Source organism: Camarhynchus parvulus, chromosome 27 (assembly GCF_901933205.1).
Source record: "Camarhynchus parvulus chromosome 27, STF_HiC, whole genome shotgun sequence".
NCBI classification, from domain to species: Eukaryota; Metazoa; Chordata; class Aves; order Passeriformes; family Thraupidae; genus Camarhynchus; species Camarhynchus parvulus.
This window is the reverse complement of record NC_044597.1, coordinates 1,115,216-1,137,722: the sequence shown is the minus strand read 5'-3', so window position 1 is coordinate 1,137,722 and position 22,507 is coordinate 1,115,216. Positions and strand designations below refer to the sequence as shown.

The window sequence follows — 22,507 nt, the reverse complement described above, 5'->3', positions numbered from 1 at the left end:
ATGGGAGCTACCCTGCCCTGGTTTTTGTCCCCATGCACCCCTGGGAGTTCTGCTGTGTTGGTGGGCACATCCCAAGTCCTCCAAGCACGAGCGGTGGGGAAAACAACAATGGGAGAAGCTGACACCATTGGGGAGCAGCTGGGAAGGAAAATGGGGCAGGGAAAATGGGGAAAGAACCCCCAACTACTCGCCCAAGTGAAACCCTGGAGGATGGGCAAGAAGGATGGGGGATGGGCAGGGAGGATGGAGGACAGAGGACAAGGGACTGGCAGCATCCCCATTCCCAATCCTCTTCTCACAGACACCGTGTCAGGTTCAAACTGTGACGAGGTCCCACTGAGGAGAAGCAAACTCAGAAATCGTTTCACTTGTTGTTAAATAGACTTTAATTATCTTTGTGTGGGGAGGGGTTAAAGGAAAATAAAATTTCTCCCGAGGATGAGCAGCAGCAGGCCGGGAGGAGCGGCCCAGCTCTCCCCAGCTCTCCCCAGAGGCCACGGCCCTGGCTGGGCTGTCTGAGCGGGAGATGCTCGGGGCACCCACGGTCCCCCTGGGGCATGCAGGTCCCTAAAGGCACAAGTGTCACTTTGTCCCCTCCCTGCGTGGGTCCACCACCCAGAGCAGCCCAGTTGTGCAAAACCCCCATGTAAAAAAATACCAGTTTTCAGTATCCTAAAAAACTAGAGCTTTGATCAATGTCAGTTCTCCACACCCTTGACTGGAATTCCGGGTTGACACCCTGAAGAGCCGCTGGGTTCCACTGGGAGGGGACATTGGCACCAGGAGGGTGACAGGGAACAGCACCCGGTTAGTCTGAAGGGGGATGGATTTTTCCAGCCCCTTTCCTTAGCCCTGGCTGGGCAGAAGGTCCCTCTGCAGGGCAGGAGCACCCACCCCACACTGTCCCTGTCCCCAGGGCAGGGCCAGGCGCAGGACGGGCTCTCAGGCAGGGGGGCTCTGCTCTGTCCCTCCCGCCATGCCCGCTCCCAGGGCAGTGTCGAGGTAAGTGCCGGGCTCCGGGCTGGGCTCTGTGCTGGCCTCCAGCTGCCGCTGGTAGCGCTGCCGCCGCTCGCAGCGCGGGCACGCCGGGGCCCGGGCGTGGCAGTCCCGGTGGAAGACGGTTTTGCATTCACTGCACCTGGGAAAAGAAGGAAAAAACGAAACCCGCTGTGTTGGGAACGTCAGAACAAAGAGCAAACTTCCCCCACTGAACCAGGGGACACTTCCCTGCCCTGGTGTGTTTTGAGCACTCGCTGAGCAGAGCCCCAGCCACGGCTCAGGCGGAGCCTCGAGTGCAGGAGCAGCAGCTGCTCGAGCGGAATGTCCACCCCAGCAGCTCCCCATCCACCCCAACAGCTCCCCATCCACCCCAGTAGCTCTCATCCACCCCAGCAGCTCCCCATCCACCCCAGCAGCTCCCCATCCACCCCAGCAGCTCCCCATCCACCCCAGTAGCTCCTCATCCACCCCAGCAGCTGTCAGCTGGGCCGGAAGGAGCGTGGTGGGCGCTGCCAATGTGTCAGAGAGACGGGAGTGAGGTTTGAGCTGAGGTTTGTGCCCTGCTCTCCCAGCACCGAATGCAGCTCAAGGGTGTGACAACACCCCCTGCACAACGAACCCTGTGACACCAAACCCTGAACATCCACCCTTGTTTCACTGGTCCCTTGACACCAATCTCGTGACACCCCCCCTGACACTGATCCCTCATCACCAGCCCTGTGACAGCATTGCTGTTGGGACCCTCTGCTTGCCATGGCTGAGGTGGGAGAGCCCACCCTGACAGCAGGACCTGCATGTGGGGACAGCAGAGCTGCAGGGAAGGGACAGCCAGCCAGGAGGGAGCTGCCCTTGAGCAGGTGGCTCTGTGGAGGTGTCAGAGCTCCCTGCTCTGGCTCAGCAGCAGCAGGAATGTGACACCCTATGAAGGACCCCAGCTCAGGCAGGGGTTTCACTGCTCAGTCACCAGCAGAAATGTCCCTGCTAACAAGGGCTGAGGTCAATTTTTGGGTTGTGATCCCCAGCTCCTCAGTGGCAGTAAAATGTGGCTCAGCCACATGCCAGCGGGGCAGCCAGATTTACCTTCACTGTGCAAATACCTGGTGTACAATCCATGTGTGAACAGCATGAAACACCTTAATTCCCCAAAAGATGCGTGGGACAGAGGCAGAGAACACTCAGCAGAGCCAGGAAAGGGATCACAGCATCTCAGCTAGGGTGAAATCCTGCTCTGGAGAGGAGCTGCAAACCCTGAGGCACGGGGAAAGGCTCGGACAGGCAGGATTTGGGATGGAAAATACCCATTCCCCTGGTGGAACACACTTCCATGTGGCCTCTCTGGATCAGCAGCAGTGGCAGCTGCTCCCCAGGCACGGGGGGATTTGGGAAGCCGGGTTTTACCCAGTGTGGTTCCGAGCTAGAATCGGCATCTCCTGCCTCCAGCTCCCCCCGAGCTGCCAGAGCAGGAGGGGGTCCTGCGCTGGCAGGGTCATTGTTTGAGGCGTTGCAGGCACATCCTGCAGCAGTGCCGGTGTGACCCGGCGGGCTGGGGCGGGCACAGGGGCAGGAAGCCGCGTTCAGCTCCGTGAGGATGTCGGCTGAGCCGCTTTCCTGCTGCACAACCTCCTCCGTCAGGGTGAGAAAGAAAGACGTCAACAAACTTCAGAGCTCGGCTCCGCGGGACACGAGACCTCCGGCCGGCCGCCAGCCAGCTCAGCCCTGCGTGCCAGCACTTTCCAGAGCCCGGCTGCTCTTTTTCCAGGGAAAATTGGTCCCCTGGGGATGTTGTTGTCCTCGATAATGAGCTCAGTGCTGTCCCTGTGGCGGGGAGGGGAGCGAGCAGCGCTGCTCCTCCTCCACGGAAATACTCGCAGCCCTGAACACATGGAGCACCCACGGATCCCGGTATCCGTGGTGGTTTCTGCAGGTTCTGGGTGGTGCTGCTCACTTTCAGGGAGTGCCAGGCAAAGTGAGACCACGCAACCCATGAGCCCTGTGAAATCTCTCTGCCAGGATTGTGCTCAATGCCAAATAGGCCAAGACAGCACAAGAGGAAATAGCCTCAAGTTGCCTCAGGGGAGGTTTAGGTTGGATAATATGGAAAATTTCTTCACTGAAATAGTTGTCCAACTCTGGCAGAAGCTGCCCAGGCAAACAGTGGAGTCACCATCCCTGCAGGGATTTGAAAGCCCTGTGGATGTGACACCTGAGGACACGGGTCAGTGGTGGCCTTGGCAGTGCTGAGGGAACTGTACTCGATGATCTTACAGAGCTTTTCCAGCCTGAATGATTCCATGATTCTATGGCATAACCATGGAGATGTGGATCTCTCCAGCTACAGTGGAGCAGCCTCCTGGGCTGGAAGGGATTGACTTCTTCAGCAAACCCTGATGGTGATGGGGATAAGAATTCCCCTCTAGCACCATTCCCATCGTGATTCCAACTCCTGTCCAGCTGCTGCACCCTGACCCACAGCTGACCCCATTGCAGGACAGGTCCCTCTGCCTGTGAGGAATGGGAGCTCTGTGGGCAGGGAAAAACCCCAGTGAGAGCCAGTACACCCCTCTCCTGCTGGGAACATCCTCAGCCTGTCCCAGCACATCCCAGAGTGCTGCCCCCACCCACCTCTGCTCCCAGAGCAGCTGTGGCTGCCCCACCCCTGGAAGTGTCCAAGGCCAGCTTGGACAGGACTTGGAAGGTGTCCCTGTCCATGGCAGGAGGTGGCACTGGATGGGCTTTAAGGTCCCTCCAACCCAAACCATTTTGGCATTGTATGAAATCTGTGTCCATGTGTCCTTCCTTCCTTCCATGGCTGTAGAGAGATGTAGGAGAATCCCACTGCTGCTTCCCCTTCCCTCCCGCAGCTCCTGCAAGGGGTCAGAGTGACCCTGAGTGTGAGAGGCACTGGCCAGGTGAGCAAGAGAGGGACATGCAGAACCTCAGAACCTTCCTCCTCCTCCTCCCTCCAGCTCCTTGGCTGCAATAGCACCCAGCACCCAGCAAGGCCTTTGCAGGCTGACAGCAAGGTGCTGGTGGCTGCATCTTCAGTCTGCAAAGCCACCTCTCTTGGTGCCATCTTGGCTCTGTGAGGACAAGATGTCACCTCTGCTCCTGCCCCAAACAGCCCGGATTTGGTTTGGAGTACCCTGGAACTGATGGGTTCCATGAGGACATGGGCATGAAGATGTGGACATGTAAGGATGAGTCCCACAAGGATGAGGGAACCACAAGGACGTGGGCACCATGAGGACATGGGCACCACAAGGATGTGGCTCCTACAAGAATGTGGGACATGAAGACAGGGCTCTCATGGGGACATGGGCACCAAGGAGATGTGGCTCCCACAAGAATGTAGGAGATCAAGACAGGGCTCTCATGGGGACATGGGCACCATGAGGATGCAACTCCCACAAGGACATGGGCACATGTGGCTGCCAGGAGGACATGGGCACCACATGGGCACCACAAGGTTTCAGGCATCACGAGGATGCAGAACCATCTCAGAGCCATTTCCAGTTCCCCCTGTGCCTTGCAAGTGGGGTCTGTGACCAGAACTCAGGGGCTGGCTGGGGCTCCTGGCCTAAGGCAGGCTGTGCCCCTGGGTGCCCTGGCTGCAGCAGGACGGGCAGGGGTGCTGAGAAGCTCACTCACCTGGTGGTAGTGTCGAACTCGAAGGGGAAGATGATGTCACTGCTGTTGCAGATCTGGCAGATGAAGCCTCGCTGGGTGCACAGGTCACAGCTGTACACGTGGTGGGATGCAAACTGCAGCAGCGACTGCAGGAAGCTCTCGAAGGCGCCCTCAGCGATCTGGGGGACACAGGGGTCAGTGTTTGCTGTGTCACACCCATCCTTTGGGCTCCACCTGAAGGCATGGCTGTCCTCCAAAACAACCCCAAGCCCACAAGGCTGGGGTGCAGTGGGACCCTGGACTGCTGAGAGCAGCACCCACAACCTGCCAGGATGGGGCTCCTGGCTTGGGGATCACTGAAAACCCAACTGCTGGGAAACTCCTGCTGAAGGAGCAGCACGTGGCATCCCCACAGACCCTGGGGTGTTTTCACAACAACTGGGCCAGGGGGCTAGGAACAATCTGCTCTAGTGGGAGGTGGAACTGGATGGCAGGGGGTAGGTCTGGGTGGTCTTTAAGGTCCCTTCCAACCCAAAGCATTCTGTGATTCTGTGACCATACACAGCTCTCACCTGCCTCAGATCAGCCACGCTGTATTTGTGGGGACACTCCAGGAGGTAATGCCTGTGATCAAGCCTGCAAAGAAGCACAGAGAAGAAGGGGGTAGATGGTCCCCACCACACCTCCAAGAGCTTTGGAGCAAGGAGCAACCTGGATGAAGCAGCCTTTTGAAGTGAATCACTGCAGAGCTCATTTTCACATCCCAAATCCTGCCACTGGAAATCATGTGAGAGCATTTCAAAGGGGGGGAAAAAAGAAAATAAATATCTCATCTATTTTGCCAGGTGTTTCCTGTCCAGCCAGAAGCTCCTCAGCCAGGAAGGTGTTTCCTGAGTCCCAGCTCATTGTGCTGACCCAGCCAACAGATGGATAACTCCTTAGAGCAGATGACGTGGAGGGAAAAACCAGCCTGAGCCTTGGCAGCACCGCTCCCTGCTCCCATGGTGAGTGAGGAGGGGGACCAGGAGCCCACTGGGGTGCCAAGAGAGGGGAATGTCACCCCGGGAGGGAGCTCACCGCTTGCTGAGCTCCTTCAGGGCGCCGCTGCGGCACATAATGAGATAATCCCCCAGGAGCTTCAGCTGCTCCCGGCTGCGCAGGATCCGCCCCATCCTCTCCACGTGCTCGTAGAGGCTCTCGTTGACCAGCCTCAGGTCGATCAGAGGCTGGTTTCGGATCTGGGTCAGGAACTTCAGGGCCTGCTTGCACACCTGGGGCATGAGAGAGGGCACAGCTGGACACAGAGCATGGAACAGCCCCAGAGCTTGGAAGGACATTTGGATTGGGCACTCCCAGTGCAGGGAATGCCCAGATGGACCCTCAGGAAGCAGATGCTGGACTCACCCCCCGTTTGGTGAGGTCCCAGTTGTGGATGAGGCGGGAGGGGATGATGCTCTCCTCGTCCCTGTGGCAGCTGTCACAGTAGTAGAGCCCCGAGAAGGCGCAGAGCTTGGGCCTGGCGAAGGAGAAGCCGATCTGCCGGGAGCAGCCTGCGGGAGCAGGGGGTGACAGGGGACTGCTGCCCACAGCCTCTGCCACCACTGCCAGATGGGGAGGAACTTCTGGCAGCGAGGAATTGAGCAATGACGTTTTGGGAAAGGGCAGAGACCAACTAAAGCACCTGTAGGATGTTCAGTGTGAGGCCTCCAGCCCCCTCCTCATGGATTTAAGCCTATGATGGTTCAACTTTTTCTCTAGAAAAAGGAGGCTGAACTATCTGTGAACCCACTTTCATCCATCAGGTGGTTCAATTGTTTGGGTTTTTTTTTTAGGAAAAGTGAATTCTGACAACATCCCAGAGGTTCAGGGAAGAACCTAAATCCCATTTGCTGTCCCATCACCTCCACCAGTAGCTTTGCACTGTTTTGCCTTCACTCAGCCTTTTTCTTTTCTGCTGCTGTCACAGAGTACCAAAACCTCATCTGGAAGGGATGAGATCAGGATGGATTAACCCAAAACCACTTTTATTATAGCAGTGGGGAACCCATCTTGGTTTCCCTACCCCCATCCACTGCACTCTGGAATAGCTGGAGAGCTCATCCTCCAAAAATATTCATGGAGATCACGTGTTGCTTTCTGAATTAATAAGAAAAACTAGCCTTTATTGCTCATTACTCTGAGATGGAAGGGAACATATTGGGTGTCAGGCTGGGGGGGGTGAAAGCAGGGCAGGCAGATTCCTAAGGAAAACCCACACAGAAAAAACTGGGAATTTGTCTTTTTGGCTTATGGCTTCTAGCTGTGGGGAGGTGGAAGATGCAGGACAGAGCTTGGAAGGGAAGGCAGAGACCAAATAGACCAGAAAAAAAATTCTATAAAAAAAGGAGACAGATTAAAAGAAAAATTCCAACCCGCTGGAGGGTACAAGAAATATAATTGAAGCAGGAGAGAAATCTGAAATTTAATTAACTTAGCAAGGTAAAGAGCAAATTACAGCTCCTGTGAAGGTCAGTGAAGGTGCCACCAGAATCTCCCTGTGTGCTGAGAGGCGTCAGGGGAAGGGTAAATGATTGTTTTGCAAAATCAGCCCGTCACACCCATGGCAATCCCCGCTCCCGTGCTGCCTTAACTGGAAAAACAGCTCCAGATTGCGCTTTCCCCACAGGCCGGGGCCTCAAAATGCCCAGGAAGAGAGTCCTGAGCTTCCTGATCTACCTAAGGTTACTTTAACACCAGTTTCCCACTGTCTGTGCCAAAAGCATCTTAAGTGGGAGCCCAGTAATATCCCAGTTGGACTGGGCTGGGGTGGGATGGGGCTCAGCATGGGGGGCTCACCCTGTGCCCACAGGACACCAAAGGTGCCCCTGACTGGGGACATGAAGCCCCACCAAGGAGATCTTGTGCTGCTGGGTTCCTGGGAAAACAGAGAAGCTGTAGCTGCCCCATCCCTGGGGATGCCCAAGACCAGCTTGGACAGAGCTTGGAGCACCCTGTGATAGTGGAAGGTCCCTGTCCATGGCAGGGGGTGGGACTGGGGAGGCTTTAGGGTCCTTCCAACCCAAACCATTCCATGGTTTGTACCTGCACAGATGAAGCTCTGCGCGTCCAGGCCCTTCTCCATGGGGATGGCCACCAGGTACTGCAGCAAGAAGCCATTTTCCTTCACGATGTTCTTCAGGACCACCTGGGAGTGCCCATCCAAGCTGCCCCCCAGGGTGAGTGCCTCCTCAGCACCCTCCAGGTAGGACATGAGCACCTCTCGGACCAGCTCCCGCCACGAGGCCGCCTCCTCCGCGCTCTCAGCCTGCAGCTTCAGCACAGCCTTGGAGGTGATCACCTTGAAGAAGGAGGGTCCCCCCAGGCTGGTGTCTGGAAGGATGTCCTGGATGGTCTCTATGCCGTAACTGTTGCTTAAAATTTTGTCATTGTTTCTGATTTTAAAGCACTTCAGAGTTTCTAGAGACAGGGAAAAAATGAACGGGACCCAGGTTTTGTCCACGTCCATGTACAGAACAGCCTCTTTGATGGCATCCAGCTCTGCTTCTGGAGCTGCACTCCAGTCCAAGCTGCTCCCAGGCACATCACTCTGCTGGAGAGCACTGGAATCTCCCTGGATGAGCTGGGCTTCGCCTCCATCCTCAGAACACTCCAGAGTCTCCCAGTCCTCCTCCTCCAGCTGCGGCCGGCACTTGTGCAGTGCCTCGCGGATCCTGTCCAGCCAGTCCTCGGCCTCGTCCTGGGAAGGGGCTCTGAGGAAGAGCTTTTTGCCCAGGAACACCAGCTCAAAACGGCCGTCCTGGCTCAGTGCCAGGGACTCACAGCGCAGCAGGGAGAAGGTCTCCACGCAGATCCTCTCCTCGTGGTCCAGGAAGAGCCGCAGCTCCAGCGGGGACAGCTCGCAGGAAAACTCCTTCCAAATGCCCATGGCTCCGCGCCGCTCCAGGCTGCCCAGCTTCAGCAGCCCGCGGAAAGGGTTGGAAAGACCTGGGGCAAGAGAGGGCTCACTTTGAGTGAGAGAGGGGAAACTAGTGGGGAGAGGAAAGCCAAGAGGGGCTCAAAGCAAGCACCCAGAGGTGTGGCAGGGGTGAGAGCCAGTGCTGGTACATGGTGGGCTGGGGCAGGAGCTGACAGGACCTTGGTCTCCATCACTGTCCACCTGCATTTGGGTTTTGAGGCTGGGGACAAGTGGGATAATGGAAAGGTGTCCCACAAGGTGGACAGACTTTCTCCCACCCATCAGAGATTCCCTGGGCTCAGCAATGCCTTGGGAAGCTGCTCCACTGCCTCCTGTAGCTCCCAGTGCTGCCATCAGCTCCTACCAGCCAATGGCTCTCCCCAGCCAGGCCATCCCCACATGGAGCAGCCCCTGAGGGCAGCAGGAGGTGGCACGTACCCATCTGCCTGCGGTGCACCACACTGAAGCCCTTCTGCTCCCGCTCTGGGGACATTTTGGGCTTCCCAGTGTCCAAGGATGGCACTGAGAGCCTCTCCAAGTCCAGAGCACTGATGAGCCCCGGGGCTGGCCCCTCGCTGTCCACCTCTGGCCCGAAGCCGTTGGTGTCAGCTATGCTCCTGCTGCTCTCTCCCGGGGGAGGTCTGTAGAAATCATCTTCTGAGATCCAGCTCTTCTGTTAAAAATGGAAATATTATGAATTATTAAGCTCATCCAACAGCTTGTGCCCCTCTAACACACACATCCACAGCAACCCCTCCTCGGGGGATGCTCCTGTGCAGCCCAAATCCCAGACACTGATGTGTGGATTTAATAGGTGTCCCTGCTCATGGCAGGAGGTTGGGAATGAGATGAGTTTTAAGGTCCCTTCCTCCCCAAACCATTCCATGACTGTCTGATTTGCTGCTAGACATTCCCAGGTGGATGGCTCCCCTGCTCCCTCCAGTCAGAGAATGATCCATGGAACTGTGTCAACAGCTGGAAAATACTGAGACTGTATTCTGGTGGGATAATGAAGTTCAAAATTAATCAGTTCTCTCTCCCTAAAATCACTGTGGAAGGAGAGCACATTCCCTGCAGTGACCACAGGTCCATAGGGTTTTACTGATGGGGGTGAAATTCCAGCCCTGCCATGGAAGGGCATGAGCTGGAGCAGCAGCACCAGGAAGAACAGAGATGGGGAGAGGCACAAAAATGTCCAAGGTGAAACAGAGACCTATTGCTCACAAGACTATTGCTACACAAGAGGATGCTACAGGGGCCTGGGCTGTGCAGAGATAAAATAAGGCAGGGAAAGCAGAAGCCTCTGTCTGCATGTGCCACGAGGGGATGAGATCCATGAGCTGAAAAAAAATGTGGCTGTAGCTTCTCCAGGAGCTTTTCTGGCTACAAGAATCCCAGAATCATTAAGGGAGAAAAGCCCTTCGAGTCCCACCTGTGCCCAATCACCACTGTGGCAGCCAGACCAGGGCTGCCATGTCCAGGCATTCCTTGGACACCTCCAGGGATGGGGACTCCACCACTTCCCTGGGCAGCCCCTTCCAATGCCTGACCACCCTTTCAGTGAAGAAATTCCTCCTGAAAGGAGCAAGGCTCTGGGACAAGGTCCCTGAGCAAACACCAGAAGGAAAAAACAACCCAGCTCAGTGCCTTGGCACAAGGGAGCAGCATTCCTTCCTGGGCTGCATCCCAACAGGGATGTCCTTTCAACTCCCCTTTGCAGCCTCCCAAGAGCCTTTTATTTTGAATAACCGAAGTGACAGCAGAAGAGCTGTCACCACCCTTTGGGGAGGATCACGGGTGGCAGCTCCTGGATTACTCCTGGGGCAGGAATGCACGTTGCTCCATGAGTCATGGAGGGCAGGGGGAATTTCCTGTTGACACAGTATGTTATACATAGATTAGGTCAAACTGGCTCTGGGCCACGAGGAAGCAGCGGAAACGGGATAAGCGGGAGGGAACCGAGAGGAGCAAGAGCAAAAGGAGAAATGGTCTGGGGGGTGTGAGGTACATCCTACCCTCAGCAGCATGGAAAGGATGGGAACCAGCATGGAAACAATGGGAACCAGGACGGAACAGTCAGTAAGGAATTGGGACAGGGCTGTTCAAAGAGTTTCCTACAAGCAGAGGCCAGTGGATGTAGATCAGCTCCCAGTGGCAGCAGGGGAAATCCGCTGCTGCTCAAGACCAACACCCGGGAATGCCAATCCACTCTGGGAACAGATGTGCTGCAGCAGGATTTTCCCACTGGGAAACCAGTTTGCTTCCTGTCCAGTCAACCCTTTTCCCTCCTTGTACGTGGCCCATAAATGAAGAAAAGTCCCCATGAGAACCTCGACTCTGAGGCTGTTTTATCACTTGCACACAGCCCACAGCCAGATTTGTGCAAGTGTTCACCCATCTCCAGATACCCCTAACAAAACCAAAACTTCCTGCCGCAGCTGCTCCTGGAGAGGGATGACTGACAGGCCAGGCAGGGCTTCAAAAGCTTTGGTGCCTCTTTCATTAGGGAATACAGACTTTGATCCAGTTTCCCCTGAGGCAGCTGCATGGCCACAGCTCCATGGGGTGGGAATCATCACTGATAATCAAGTGGGAGCAGCATGGAAGATGGGAATTTGGAGAAATCTATCCATGGAAGTGTCCAAGGCCAGGCTGGATGGGGCTTGGAGCACCCCAATCTAGCAGTAGGTGTTCCTCTACATGGCAGGGGGTGGAACTGGATGAACTTTAGGTCCCTTCCAACCCAAACCATTCTGGGATTGCCGGATCCTAGAAAAGCAGTGCCTGTTGGAGCTGTCCCCAGTTTTTTCCCTTTACCACAGGATACAAACCCAAGGAGATGGGAAAGGGAGGGAGCTGTAGCACGTACCGGACACCCTGGCAGGGGAGAGAGCAGCTGCTGGGCCGTGGGGCTGCGCACAGCCTGGCTCCCCTCACTGCCACTGCTGGTGGCTCTGCCCAGACCCTCCCGAGGGGCCGGAGCTCCGGAGGTGCTGCTGCCATCTCTGTCCCCGTGCCTGGGGGCTGCTGTCCCAGCAGAGGTGTCCCTGCTGGGGGAGGCTCCTGCTGTGCTCTGTTGGATGGTGCTGGAGGGCCTGGCGGTGGCTGGGGGGAGCAGCCCAGCACGCTGGGGAGCAGCCGTCCCTCCGGGGCGTCGGGGCTGGGCCTGGCCTTGCTGAACTCGGACAGCACCCTTGAAATGAAAAGTGATCGGTTTGAAAGCAGCTCAGTAACAAAATTTATAAGCCCCCACCCCGTTATTGCAAGTTGTAACCATGTAAAAAGGGTTCAGTGTCACTGCTGGCTTCTGTGGGATGGCAGCATGGTGTGGCTGGAAAATCCCAGTGATGCCAACAGAAAAATGTGAGATTTGTGCCCCACAGAGCAGTGCCAGCCCCATGGCATGGAGCAGGACTCTGCCTGTGAAAGGAGCATTTTCCAATTACACCCATGAATTGGGATTTAATTTGGTGGATGGAGGGACAGCACTGGGTGCTCTCCACAGCCCCAGCCCCATGTACAGCTCCTGGATACAAATGCAGCCTTGGACCACATGCCAAATTCCAACTGTTTCCATTAATGAGCAATTAACAGTGGAGCCTGGCCAGAGGATTGGCTGTTCCCGTGGTCCCACTCTGCTGCCAGCCCCAGAATTAAACCAGCCCAAGATTAAAACTGAAAGGAGCGTCTCCATCACGAGTTTAATCCAATCAAGGCAGGCTCTTCCAGGATCATTGGAAGATGCAAAATCCTGGAAGTAGGGAATGATGATGTTATAGATGGGGAAGCAGAATCTGCAGCTCCAACTCTTCCTGAAGACTGGGAAGAGGCATCACGCCGAGGCTCAGCTCCCTCAGAGTCACACTCTAAAGGTGACAGGCAAAATATTTACAGATTACTCAGAGCTTATATAACCCTGGAAATCTTTGTGCTGGGTGCTTGGCAGGGATAAATCACAAGGATGACAAACCAACAACCTCCCTCTCCGGATGATTTGCCGAAGTTGCAAATTACAATCCTTCCCTGTGACCAAACTCATTTCTTTCCCCCTGTAGAAAGCCCTAGAGCATCCCCCAGCGTACTCCAGGAAGATGTGACATTCCTGAAACCAGGGAGCAGCATTTTTCTGACGTTTCTGCCCTGGTAAAGAGGACACACACACACTTCAGTGGCTATGAGCTCATCTGCACTGGCAGCAGAGTCTCAACAAGCTGTGCTGATTGTGCAAAGAACAAAAGCTCCTTCCAGAAGGGAAAAAGAGCTTGTTAAAGACAAACAGGGAGAAAGGCTTCCTGCCTAGAGAGAGAAAATAACAAGAGCCCAGAGAGGGTCACAAATCCCTTTGGAGAGGAGATGTGGGGAGAGACTCACTCCTGCAGGGACCTGTCCAGGTCCTCGGCGGTGGCCGTGCCCAGGTCAGAGTCGCAGGACAGCGGCTCCTCGGCGCGCTCGGGGCTGCGGGCGCACGGCGCCGCGGGGAGGCTGTCGGAGCCCAGGCTGGACGAGAGCTGCGACGAGCTCGTGGTGTTCAGGCTCAGCGAGGATGATGTGAGCTTGATCTTGCTGCTGGCTTTGCTGATGGGCAGGACAGGGGCTTGGATCTCGATCTCATCCGACCCCGAGGACTGGGAGATGGAGCCCAGTGATGCCTTCCTATGGGGTTCAGAGGATGTGAGGGGCTCCAGCAGCTCGGACACAGGACACAGGCCTGACAGGGACAGCGGGGTGATGGTCCACTCGTTCAGAACTGCTGACTTGTAGGAGAGCTCAAAGGTTAAGGAGGATAAACCCTGCAAATAGCAGAGGAGGAACTCGCACTCCTCAGCATCCAGGAGCACGGCTGGGGTTTGGTAGTACTCGTGCAGGCGGGCCCGGTCCCGCAGCAGCAGCTTCAGGTAACACTCCATGAGGCCATCGTTCAGTGCCAGCCGCAGCCAGGCCCGGCAGCGCCCCACGTCCGTGTTGATAAACATCAGCTGCTCCAGCTCTGAGACAATATTCCTGGGAAAAGAGGAAAAAGAACAGAACAGGAGTGAGTGGTCCATTGTGAGGTGCAGGAGGGCCAGAGCCTTCATCAGACACTGCCCAACCTGCTCTTCTACAGGGAGTTCAGGAGTTGGGACAAAACAAGCTGTGGGAAATCTCTCTCCTTCATGGAAAGTGTGGTTTTCCATGGAGGGAGATGGCTGCTAAATGGCCCAAACTAAGTATGTTGGTAAGGACCCCAGGCAGCCCTGCAGTGCCTCTGGCTGACCATCCTCTCTGACTGGAGGCATCTCCCACCCATTGCTTGCACTGAATGATGCAGAGAATTCCTGCTGTCCTTGTCTATTTGTGGGGTTTATGCTGGCTGGATCCTCCTTGGTGACAAGCATGTGTCTAAATTCTCACTTCAAATTTAAAAGCAGTCAAAACACAGTGAAAAGTGTTGTGGCAGCCCCAAAAAACTAACCTGACCAGGGCTGAGCTCAAGTAATCCCAAACTCCTGAATTCAGCTGCTCTTCCCTAAAATCCAACAGCGACACCACGCTCCCTGATCCTCCCTGCTCCCAGCTCACTCACACACCTCAAAAACCAGAGCAAAGGTTTTGTAAGACTTCTTTCCTAATCTGTCTCTCAAGACAGAAGAAAAAAACCTTCAAAGGGCACAAAAATATCCCCCCTAGCACGTGAAAGAGTTATTTTCATCCGCTCTTTCATAATTCAGGAGTTGGTGATGGAACTGGATGAGGCTTTCAGAACAATTTGTGTGTGGGCTGTTATTTACTGTGTGTGAACTTGACTTAGGGAGTGGCTAGAAAAACCCAGTAAACAGTGATCGCTCAGGAGAGACCTCCTTAAAGGCTGGCTGGGACATGAGGAAACGGGGCCAACCAGTTCCAGGAGATCCAGGCCAGGAGAGAGCCCAGATCCCTGTGTTGTGCATGAGCAGCCAGTGCTGGACACCAGCGTGGCCACTGGGACTCCACTGGACCCAGAAATCCAGCCTGGCACCCAGGAATAAATAAGAAAGGGTGTGCCTTCAGTTTCAATCCTCAACTTTTTGGGGACATCAGCTCACCCCCAGCACATGCTGAGCAGGGATGTGGGGGCTGAGCCCTTCTTGGCACCGCAGGGGCTTCACTGCTACTTCCATCTCCCAGGGTCCTGAGCAGGGACCCCAAAGCTCTGTGAGACCATGCTTCCCTGCAGCTGAGGGGATTCAGCACACAGATGGGGAGAGACCTATCTGTCCATCGAGCCATCCTCCTCGTTCTCTGAATCTGACAGCACCAAAAGAAGGGATAAACCTGAGCCCGTGAATCCCTGCCAGCAGCAAGAGCCACTCACCGATGCGTGATGCTCTTCAGCAGGCCCCAGAAGACTGGCTGGGGAAGGGGGCCTCGACCCCCCGATTTCTTCCCTTTCCCCCCACTCTCTGCCTTGATATGCTTTGCCTTCAGGCCGTGCACAAACACAGCCTCCAGGGCACTGCAGAGCGTGTTGGCGTTGCCGTCATCGCTGGTGACCACAGTGTCCGAGCTCACGTATTGCTTCTGCAGAGCCTTGATGGCAGTCACCAGTTGCTTCTTGATCAGCTGCAAGACAGGAGGTGCAGGTTTGGATTATAAAAGTGAAACTGTTAAGAAGGATTTAATGTATAAGAGCTCAAAAAACAGTAAGGCTTATCCACAGTGAAGCACCACATGACTCCTGCCTCGTCCTCACTCTTTGGAGCGGCTGAACTGGTCAAGCTGGGGACTCACACTCCAGTCATCTGGCTTATTTTGTTACAAAAATAGTAATTTATGCAATTTTAGCTGGTGTTTCAGAACTGGGGTTGCCTTTAGAGTGTGTGGTGCTTCCTCTGCAGACAGGAACTGGATTAAGGGGACTGGGAAAAAGGAATTGGTTCTTTCCAGGCACTCTCTCAGGGGAAACATGAGGATTAAGTGTGGGTGAGAAAGGAGAAACTCAGAGGAGGGAATGGATCCCCAGAGCTCGTGCAGGTCAGCCCAAGCAGCATGTGACATGTGACACGGGGCTGCCAGCAGAAATCAAAGCCATCGACCTCACTGACTGTGCTGGGTAAACACCCAGGGGACAGACCCCAAAACATCAGAGTTTGGAAGGACATCGGGGTTCAGCTGCTGCCCTCAGAGAGACTCAGTTCTGGGGTGTGGGAATTTTGCCTTCCAGCAGCTTCCAGCCTTCCAGCTTTGCCTTCTGGGTTCTGGGATGTGGGAATTTTGCCTTCCAGCAGCTTTACTTCCTCTTCCACCAGTCAAAAGCGGCAAGTTTGGTGAATTTAGCTATTTCACACCAGTGGAAAAGATTTTTCCTAAAGCAGCTGAGCCTGGATATGTCAGCCAATCATTATTTTATCTTTATTTTAAATCAAGGTTGTGTTTCCCAGCAGGCACTTGGAAATCACCACAAATTCCTCCTCAAATTCCAACCAAACAATCCATGTTTCAGAACCATGCAGCATTCCCAGCAAAGGCTGAATGTTCCCTGAGCAGGGCTCTGCACATTTTAACTCCAGCCTGGGTTGGCTTGCACAAACCCATATTAAATTTCCAGCCTGGGATATTTTTTTCAGCATCTAAATAAGATTTCCAGCAGCTGTAGCTCTAGGACAACAGCCAGGGAGTGTGTCCCTTATTCGGGGTGCTGTTTTCCAGCTTTTTCAGCTGCCCCCAGGTCTGCTACTCCATGGAAGGAGCACTGAGGGCTGAGAAGAATAAAGAGTGCAGATGATTTTATCAGTCACGCATGAATTCATCCATGGGAGGAATAAAACACTTGGGTTTAACTGTTGATGTTGGACTTTGCTTGTTGAATGTGTTTAGACTCCTGAAGTTGGGTGGAGAGACCCCAAACTGGGGGGTACAATGCTTCCTCATCCAGGTACCAGAGCTGAGCACCTTCCCTGCCCCACATGAGGTCTTGCAAAGGCCAAGGTGTGATTTAAGCCCTTATTTCCTTTAATCCCCCAACCCAGACAAATCATCAAGGATCCCTTTCCAATCCCACTATAAACCATCCTAATCCCAGCTGGCAGCACCCACAAATCCTACCTGTCCCCAGCAGTGCCTGGAGCTGCACTGGGAGCTGTCTGGGGAGCACTGAGGGCTCTGGCTCACCTGGATGGCTTCCTTGGGGTCCTCGGGGTGGCTGGAATGCATCTCTGCTGCTGCTGCTCCCCACACTGCCTTCACATGTCACCTGTGGGACAAGGAGGGCATGGCTGAGCACCCAGGGGTTCCACCCCACTCAGCTGCCAGGGGAAGGGCTCCTGGTGCCCCCCACAAGGGATGGATCCTGCCCTGAGGCATTCTGCAGGTGCTCATGGCCAGGACACTGTGGGATCCGAGCTGGGAGTGACTGACATGGAAAGCTACTGTGATTCCAGGGACAATGCCTGGGGACACTTCCCAAAGACCAGGAGAGTTTCAGGCAAAATAGAGCATGGCCAGGAGACCAGGAGGGAGTAATGAACCCCAGTGAGGGCCCCCAGGCAGGTCTGGCCGGCAGTGCCACAGGCACACCAGGGACTGCTCCCCTTGTCCCTGTGTCCCCTGGAATGCCTAAGCCTGGAAAAGGCACCCAAAATCCAAGTGGCAGTGGCATTAGATGGCCCGGACAAGGGGTGTCACCCCCAGCAGAGCCCGGGGAGAGGTGAGAGCAGTTCAGCTCTCTGTCACATGCCAGAGGAGAGATACTGCTCCAAACCCAGCTGGGACAGACCCTATCAGCACAGAGCTGTCTGGGGAGAGGGGAAAGAACCTTGGAATGCCAGGATGGTTTGGGTTGGAAAGGACCTTAAAGATCACCCACTTTCACCCCCTGCCATGGGCAGGAACACCTTCCACTGTCCCAGGCTGCTCCAAGCCCCACCCAGCCTGGCCTTGGGCACTCCCAGGGATCCAGGGGCAGCCACAGCTGCTCTGGGCACCTGTGCCAGGGCCTTCCCACCCTCACAGGCAGAATTTCTTGCCAATATCCAGTCTGAATCTCCATTTCTAGTTTAAACCCATTCTCCCTTGTCCTGTCATTGTCTGCTCATGTAAAGTCCCTCTCCACATTTTTTAAAAGCCCCTCTAAGTACTGGAAGGCTTTGGGTTCTCCATGAGGCAGATGAACCTCAGCATCTCCCCATGCTGGGGGGTGCCAGAGCTGCTCTGCTGCTTTGTGGGGAGACAGAGAAAAAAACAGTGTCCTCCTGATATGGAAAACCCTGCAAAGACCTGATCTGAACAGTCTGGGCAGCCTGGCCAGGTCAGCTGCCACTGCAGGGACAACAAGGGACCTTTGACTTCTGACTCTTGGCTTCCTGACCTGCTCCTCCCTTGGGGCTGTCTGCGAAACCCAGCTGTGCCTGAAGCCTCTGAGCAGAACACATGGTGTCAGCAGGACACCCATGGCACAGCTGGATCCCTCTGCAAACACAGCTGGATCCCTCACCGGGCACAGCTGGATCCCACTGCCCACACAGCTGGATCCCTCTCCAGGCACAGCTGAGCCTGGCATGAAGAGGGGTCTGAGGGCTGCTCCAGCCCCTGTGACTGCTCACAGCTTCCTAAGGATATGGGAGGCTGGAGAAGGAATTTATTTATAGTATTCTAGAATGGTTTGGGCTGGAAGGGACCTTAAGGACCAGCAAGTCCCACTCCCTGCCATGGCAGGGACACCTTCCACTATCCCAGGCTGCTCCAAGCCCCATCCAACCTGGTTTTGGACACTTCCAGGGATCCAGAGGCAGTCCCAGCTGCTCTGGGCACCCTGTGCCAGGGCCTCCCCATCCTCACAGGGAAGAATTTTTTCCTGATATCCCATCTAATCCTCTCCTCTGTCAGTGTGAAACCATTCCACCTTGTCCTATCAAACTATTCCCTTAAGCTGGAATCACTTGCCATCCAAATGGAGAGGGAGAGCCCAGCTGTTGGCCACAGGGCTGGATCTGCCTCTGGCAGACAACAGGCTTGCAATGGCATTGATGTGTCAGATTTTATTTCCAAGCCAACACAAAATCCCCAGAGCTTTCTCTGAGCAGAGCTGACAGCATCAACCTGCCCCTCTCTTGCCAGGCCTGGGTAGAACCATGGTTTGCTGAGCAGCTCCTCCATGAGCACAGCCAGTCCTGAAGGCAGCACTGTCCAAATCAGGAGCAGTTTAAACCCAGAGTGGCCCAAATCTGCAGTGGCCCAAACCCAGAGTAGCTCAAGTCTGGAGCAGCCCAAATCCAGACATCCCAGACCTGGAACATCCCAGACCCAGAGCATTCTGTGCAGGTACCACAGTAGTTGGCCCTGCTGAGAGCAGTAGGACAAGAACTCCTTGGGGCCAACCCAGGACAGATCCTCAGTGTTTCCAGGGTTCACAGATGATTGCAGAGAAAATGAAACTGTATTTGCTGTGGCTTGTCATAAGATTTCCTCCCCTTGTGTTGCAACAGAAATGGGGGAGCACAGGAAAGTTAACCACTGGCTCAGGGGCTGCTGGGGGGTTGGGGAAGTGAGGGGCTCCAAGGACTGCAAGGAGCCACCCCCATCTCTGCCTCTCACCTGGGAGGCTCCAGCTCCTCATGGCTGGGCAGTCTCTGCCCCTTTCCCCACCATCTCCTGCTATACCCTGAGGACAAGAGGCTCATCCCCACCCTGGGACAATGAAGGTGGGAGACCCAAGAATGGGAAATCCAAGGTGAGAAGAGACCCGGGTGTGGGAGAACACTCAAGGGTGAGGGACCTGAGGGAGATCTGAGGGTGAGACCTGAGGGTGGGAGACTCGAGGAGGGGCACAGGGTGGCATTTCTCATGCCCAGGGAGGCAGCGCAGGTGATCCAGCTCCAAGACCACCCTGGAGTCCTGAACTGGTCACAGAGGAAAGGGTGACAGCAGAGGTTTTTCAAAGACTTCATCTAAGTTTTACAAAGTGAGAGTTATTCCCCCAAAACACTCTCCTTTGCCAGCATCATTTCTCCCAGGAGGAGATGAGAGCCTGCAGGAGAGAGCTGAGGAGGACAACCCACCACCTTCACCACGGGACTTTTCCACTCCCACCACAACCAGTCCAACCAGTTTATTCCAGCGCCACAAATTCACATGGCACCACTTCTGTGGGACAGAATTTTCCTGAATAAGGAGTGCAAGGAAGCAGTTCTGAGGAGAATTTAATAAAAAAAAACTTTAGGTGAAACACAGGGAAACTGGAACAGGGCACTGGGTCTAGAAAGACCTAGAGGGCTCTGGAGCACTTCCAGGCAGATCCTGGAAAGCCACAGCTGTTCCTTGTGATCTTGGAAGATAAGGGATGAGATGGATGTGCAAAGACAGAGACAAGCATAGCTACAGCAGAGAAAACCCACCAGGTTTCCCAGCAGTCACCACCCCAGGGGCGCCCTGGGTGAAGCAGGGAAAGGCAAAGAGGTGAGGAACAACCCCAGGCACGGAGTCTGACCTACCCAGGAGAAGAGTCCCGGTGCAAGGGCAGAGCTGCTGATTTCCCAAACTGCTGCAAACCAGAGAGATTCTTTGGGAACAGCTGGAATCAAGGTTCATACCAGCAGAGCAGAGCCTCTGTCCCAGAGCTTGGCTCCTCAGTCTCCCAAGAAGCGACGCTCTGTGAGTTATAAATAAACAGCAGGTCACTGCCTGTGCTCTGGGATGGAAAACAACAGCCCACGACGGCAGCGTGAGGGTGACTCAAGGGCTGGACACAGAGCCAGTCATTTTCCAAGCACGAGTGCTGTGCCAGTCACCCTCTGCCCTGGGGACATGGGGGCTCTGATGGCACAGTGGGTCCAAGGGCTGCTGTGGGGACAGCCCTCTCCTCTAACACAGCTCCTGCTTTCCACCCAGAGCTGAGTGCAAGCTGGGCCCAGAGACAGCCCAGGAGCAGGAAAGCCAGTGGCATGGCATGGGGATTGGCTGGTTGGAGGATAAAACCCCTGGGAACAGCTTGGCAAGGGCTAGGACAGGACAGAGCCCCAGCAGGACCCTCATGGTCTGACTTTGGCTCCTTCCCTGTGCCCAGCCTGATATAGCAGTGCTGTGATTCCCACAGCAGGAACACAGGCACGGAGTGAGGAACGGGACCATCACACCACCCTCATCCCTATTTGTCACAGCTGACAAACCTGGTGGTGGCTGGAGAAGTGTCACCTCCGATGCACCTGTCCAGCTTCTGCCCTGCAGGGCCCAGGAGCACTGGGGGAGGAAGAGCAGCCACTGAGCTCCCAGGCTGGGTGGTGACACCGTGCTTCCCAAAACTCCAAACTGAGAATTTCCTTCAGCCTAATACCTGCTCCTGCACAAGGCTACAATTTGCTGGAGCCGCAGGGAGAGCTGGGGCTGGTTTTCCACAGCACTGGAGCCACCATGCACGGGCCAAGCAGGTTGTGAAAGCCCCAGCGTGTTGAGGCAAGATGTTCCCAGGTTTCTATTCCCAGTTTTTGTGTTGCTTTGGATTGCCAGTGCTGGAGTTTCCCCGTGGATGTTCCCGGTGCCATCCGGCTGGGTGAGCGGCTCGCATCCCTTGGCAGGGGAACAGCACTGGCTGCGAGGAAGGCAGGGAGGAAAGAGCTTTTTAATCTCTGTGTTTTACACAAGAATTACCCAGACCTTGTTTGCAACTGCTCATTTGATGTGAGAAAACGCGATTTATTGAGAATGAACACCTGATAAATCAGGTAAAGCTGTAAGGATCCCACAGGTGCTGGGATCTCTGCCTGGTGGGAGGAACAGGTTGAGATCTGGGGCGTCAGTGCTTCTGGGGGTGAACTGAGGACCAGACACCAACCCCTTGGAAAGGCACATCTGACCCGCTGTGCCCCCGTCGGGGGGACACGGAGAGGAGGAATGAGAGGCCGAGGCTGCTGGCTCGGCAGCGCAGCCCAGGCATGTGGGGCCTGCCACGGGCGGGCCGGGGGCTGCGAGGGCGGCTGGGGAGGGATCAGGGCCTGACCAGCCGTGGGGGGCTGGGGGAGCAGCGCTCGCCTGCAGCCCTGCACCCCCTGCCAGACCCCGATCACCGCGGCTGACCCCGGCACCCCTCCATAGATCCCGTCACTCTGCACCCCCAGCGCACCGCTGGCACGGCCCTCATCCCGCGCACCCCCAGGGCCCCGCACCTCACGGCCCTCATCCCGCACCCCCAGAGCCCCGCACCTCACGGCCCTCATCCCGCACACCCCTGGCAGCCCCCAGCAGCACGGGCTGCGCTCACCCTGCACCTCCTGTCAGGCCCCACCGCCCCGGTACCCCCGGTAGCCCCGGCACCCCCCGCGCTCACCGGCTCCGCGGCTCCGGCCGGGAAACCCGGAAGTGCCGGGAACGCGCACGTCCCGCCCATCATGACGTCATCGCGCGTTGGGGCGGGATCTATAGCGCCAGGCCACGCCCCGCGGGCGCCGCGCGGGCCCGCGCGCGGGAACCCGGACATGGCTGGACTCATGGACACACCGGGACACACAGCTGGACACACAGCTGGACACACAGCTGGAAACATAGACACAAACCTGGACGCACAGCTGGACACATGGACACACCGGGACCCACACCTGGACACGTACCTGTATACAGAGCTGGACACATGGACACACCGGGACACACACCTGGACACAGCTGGACACCTGGACACACAGCTGGACACACAGCTGGACACACACGTGGACACGGCTGGACCCTGTCACATGTGCAGGGTGTCCCCAGGATGTCATGGCCCTGGGAAGGCTGTGGCTCCAGAGGCTGAGCTGCGGTGACGGCTTGGGACACCTGGGACTTCCTGGATTCCTCCTGTCCCAGTCCCCAGGGGACTTTGGGGTGTCCTAAGCATGGCAGCCACCAGCAGCATCCTCCTCTGCAGAGAGTGGTCATGGAGCCAGCGGCCCAGATCTTGGGGTGCTGGATGCAGAGCAGGGCCCAGGCAGGAGCATCTTGTCTCTG

At 55.8% G+C, this 22,507-nt stretch overlaps 1 protein-coding gene across 1 annotated transcript; it reads right to left on the bottom strand.

Annotated features, from left to right (window-relative positions):
* Positions 1-218: 218 nt before the first annotated feature.
* PLEKHM1 (pleckstrin homology and RUN domain containing M1) lies at positions 219-21,910 on the bottom strand. The gene is given in 15 exon segments (XM_030966382.1): positions 219-1,138; positions 4,648-4,805; positions 5,199-5,262; positions 5,704-5,897; positions 6,031-6,176; positions 7,708-8,610; positions 9,020-9,254; positions 11,451-11,587; positions 11,590-11,774; positions 12,953-13,582; positions 14,913-15,160; positions 16,709-16,790; positions 20,026-20,183; positions 20,701-21,119; positions 21,855-21,910. Coding segments are annotated over 12 exon segments (3,138 nt in total). The 5' UTR covers positions 16,751-16,790; positions 20,026-20,183; positions 20,701-21,119; positions 21,855-21,910; the 3' UTR covers positions 219-942.
* Between the last annotated feature and the right edge of the window lie 597 nt (positions 21,911-22,507).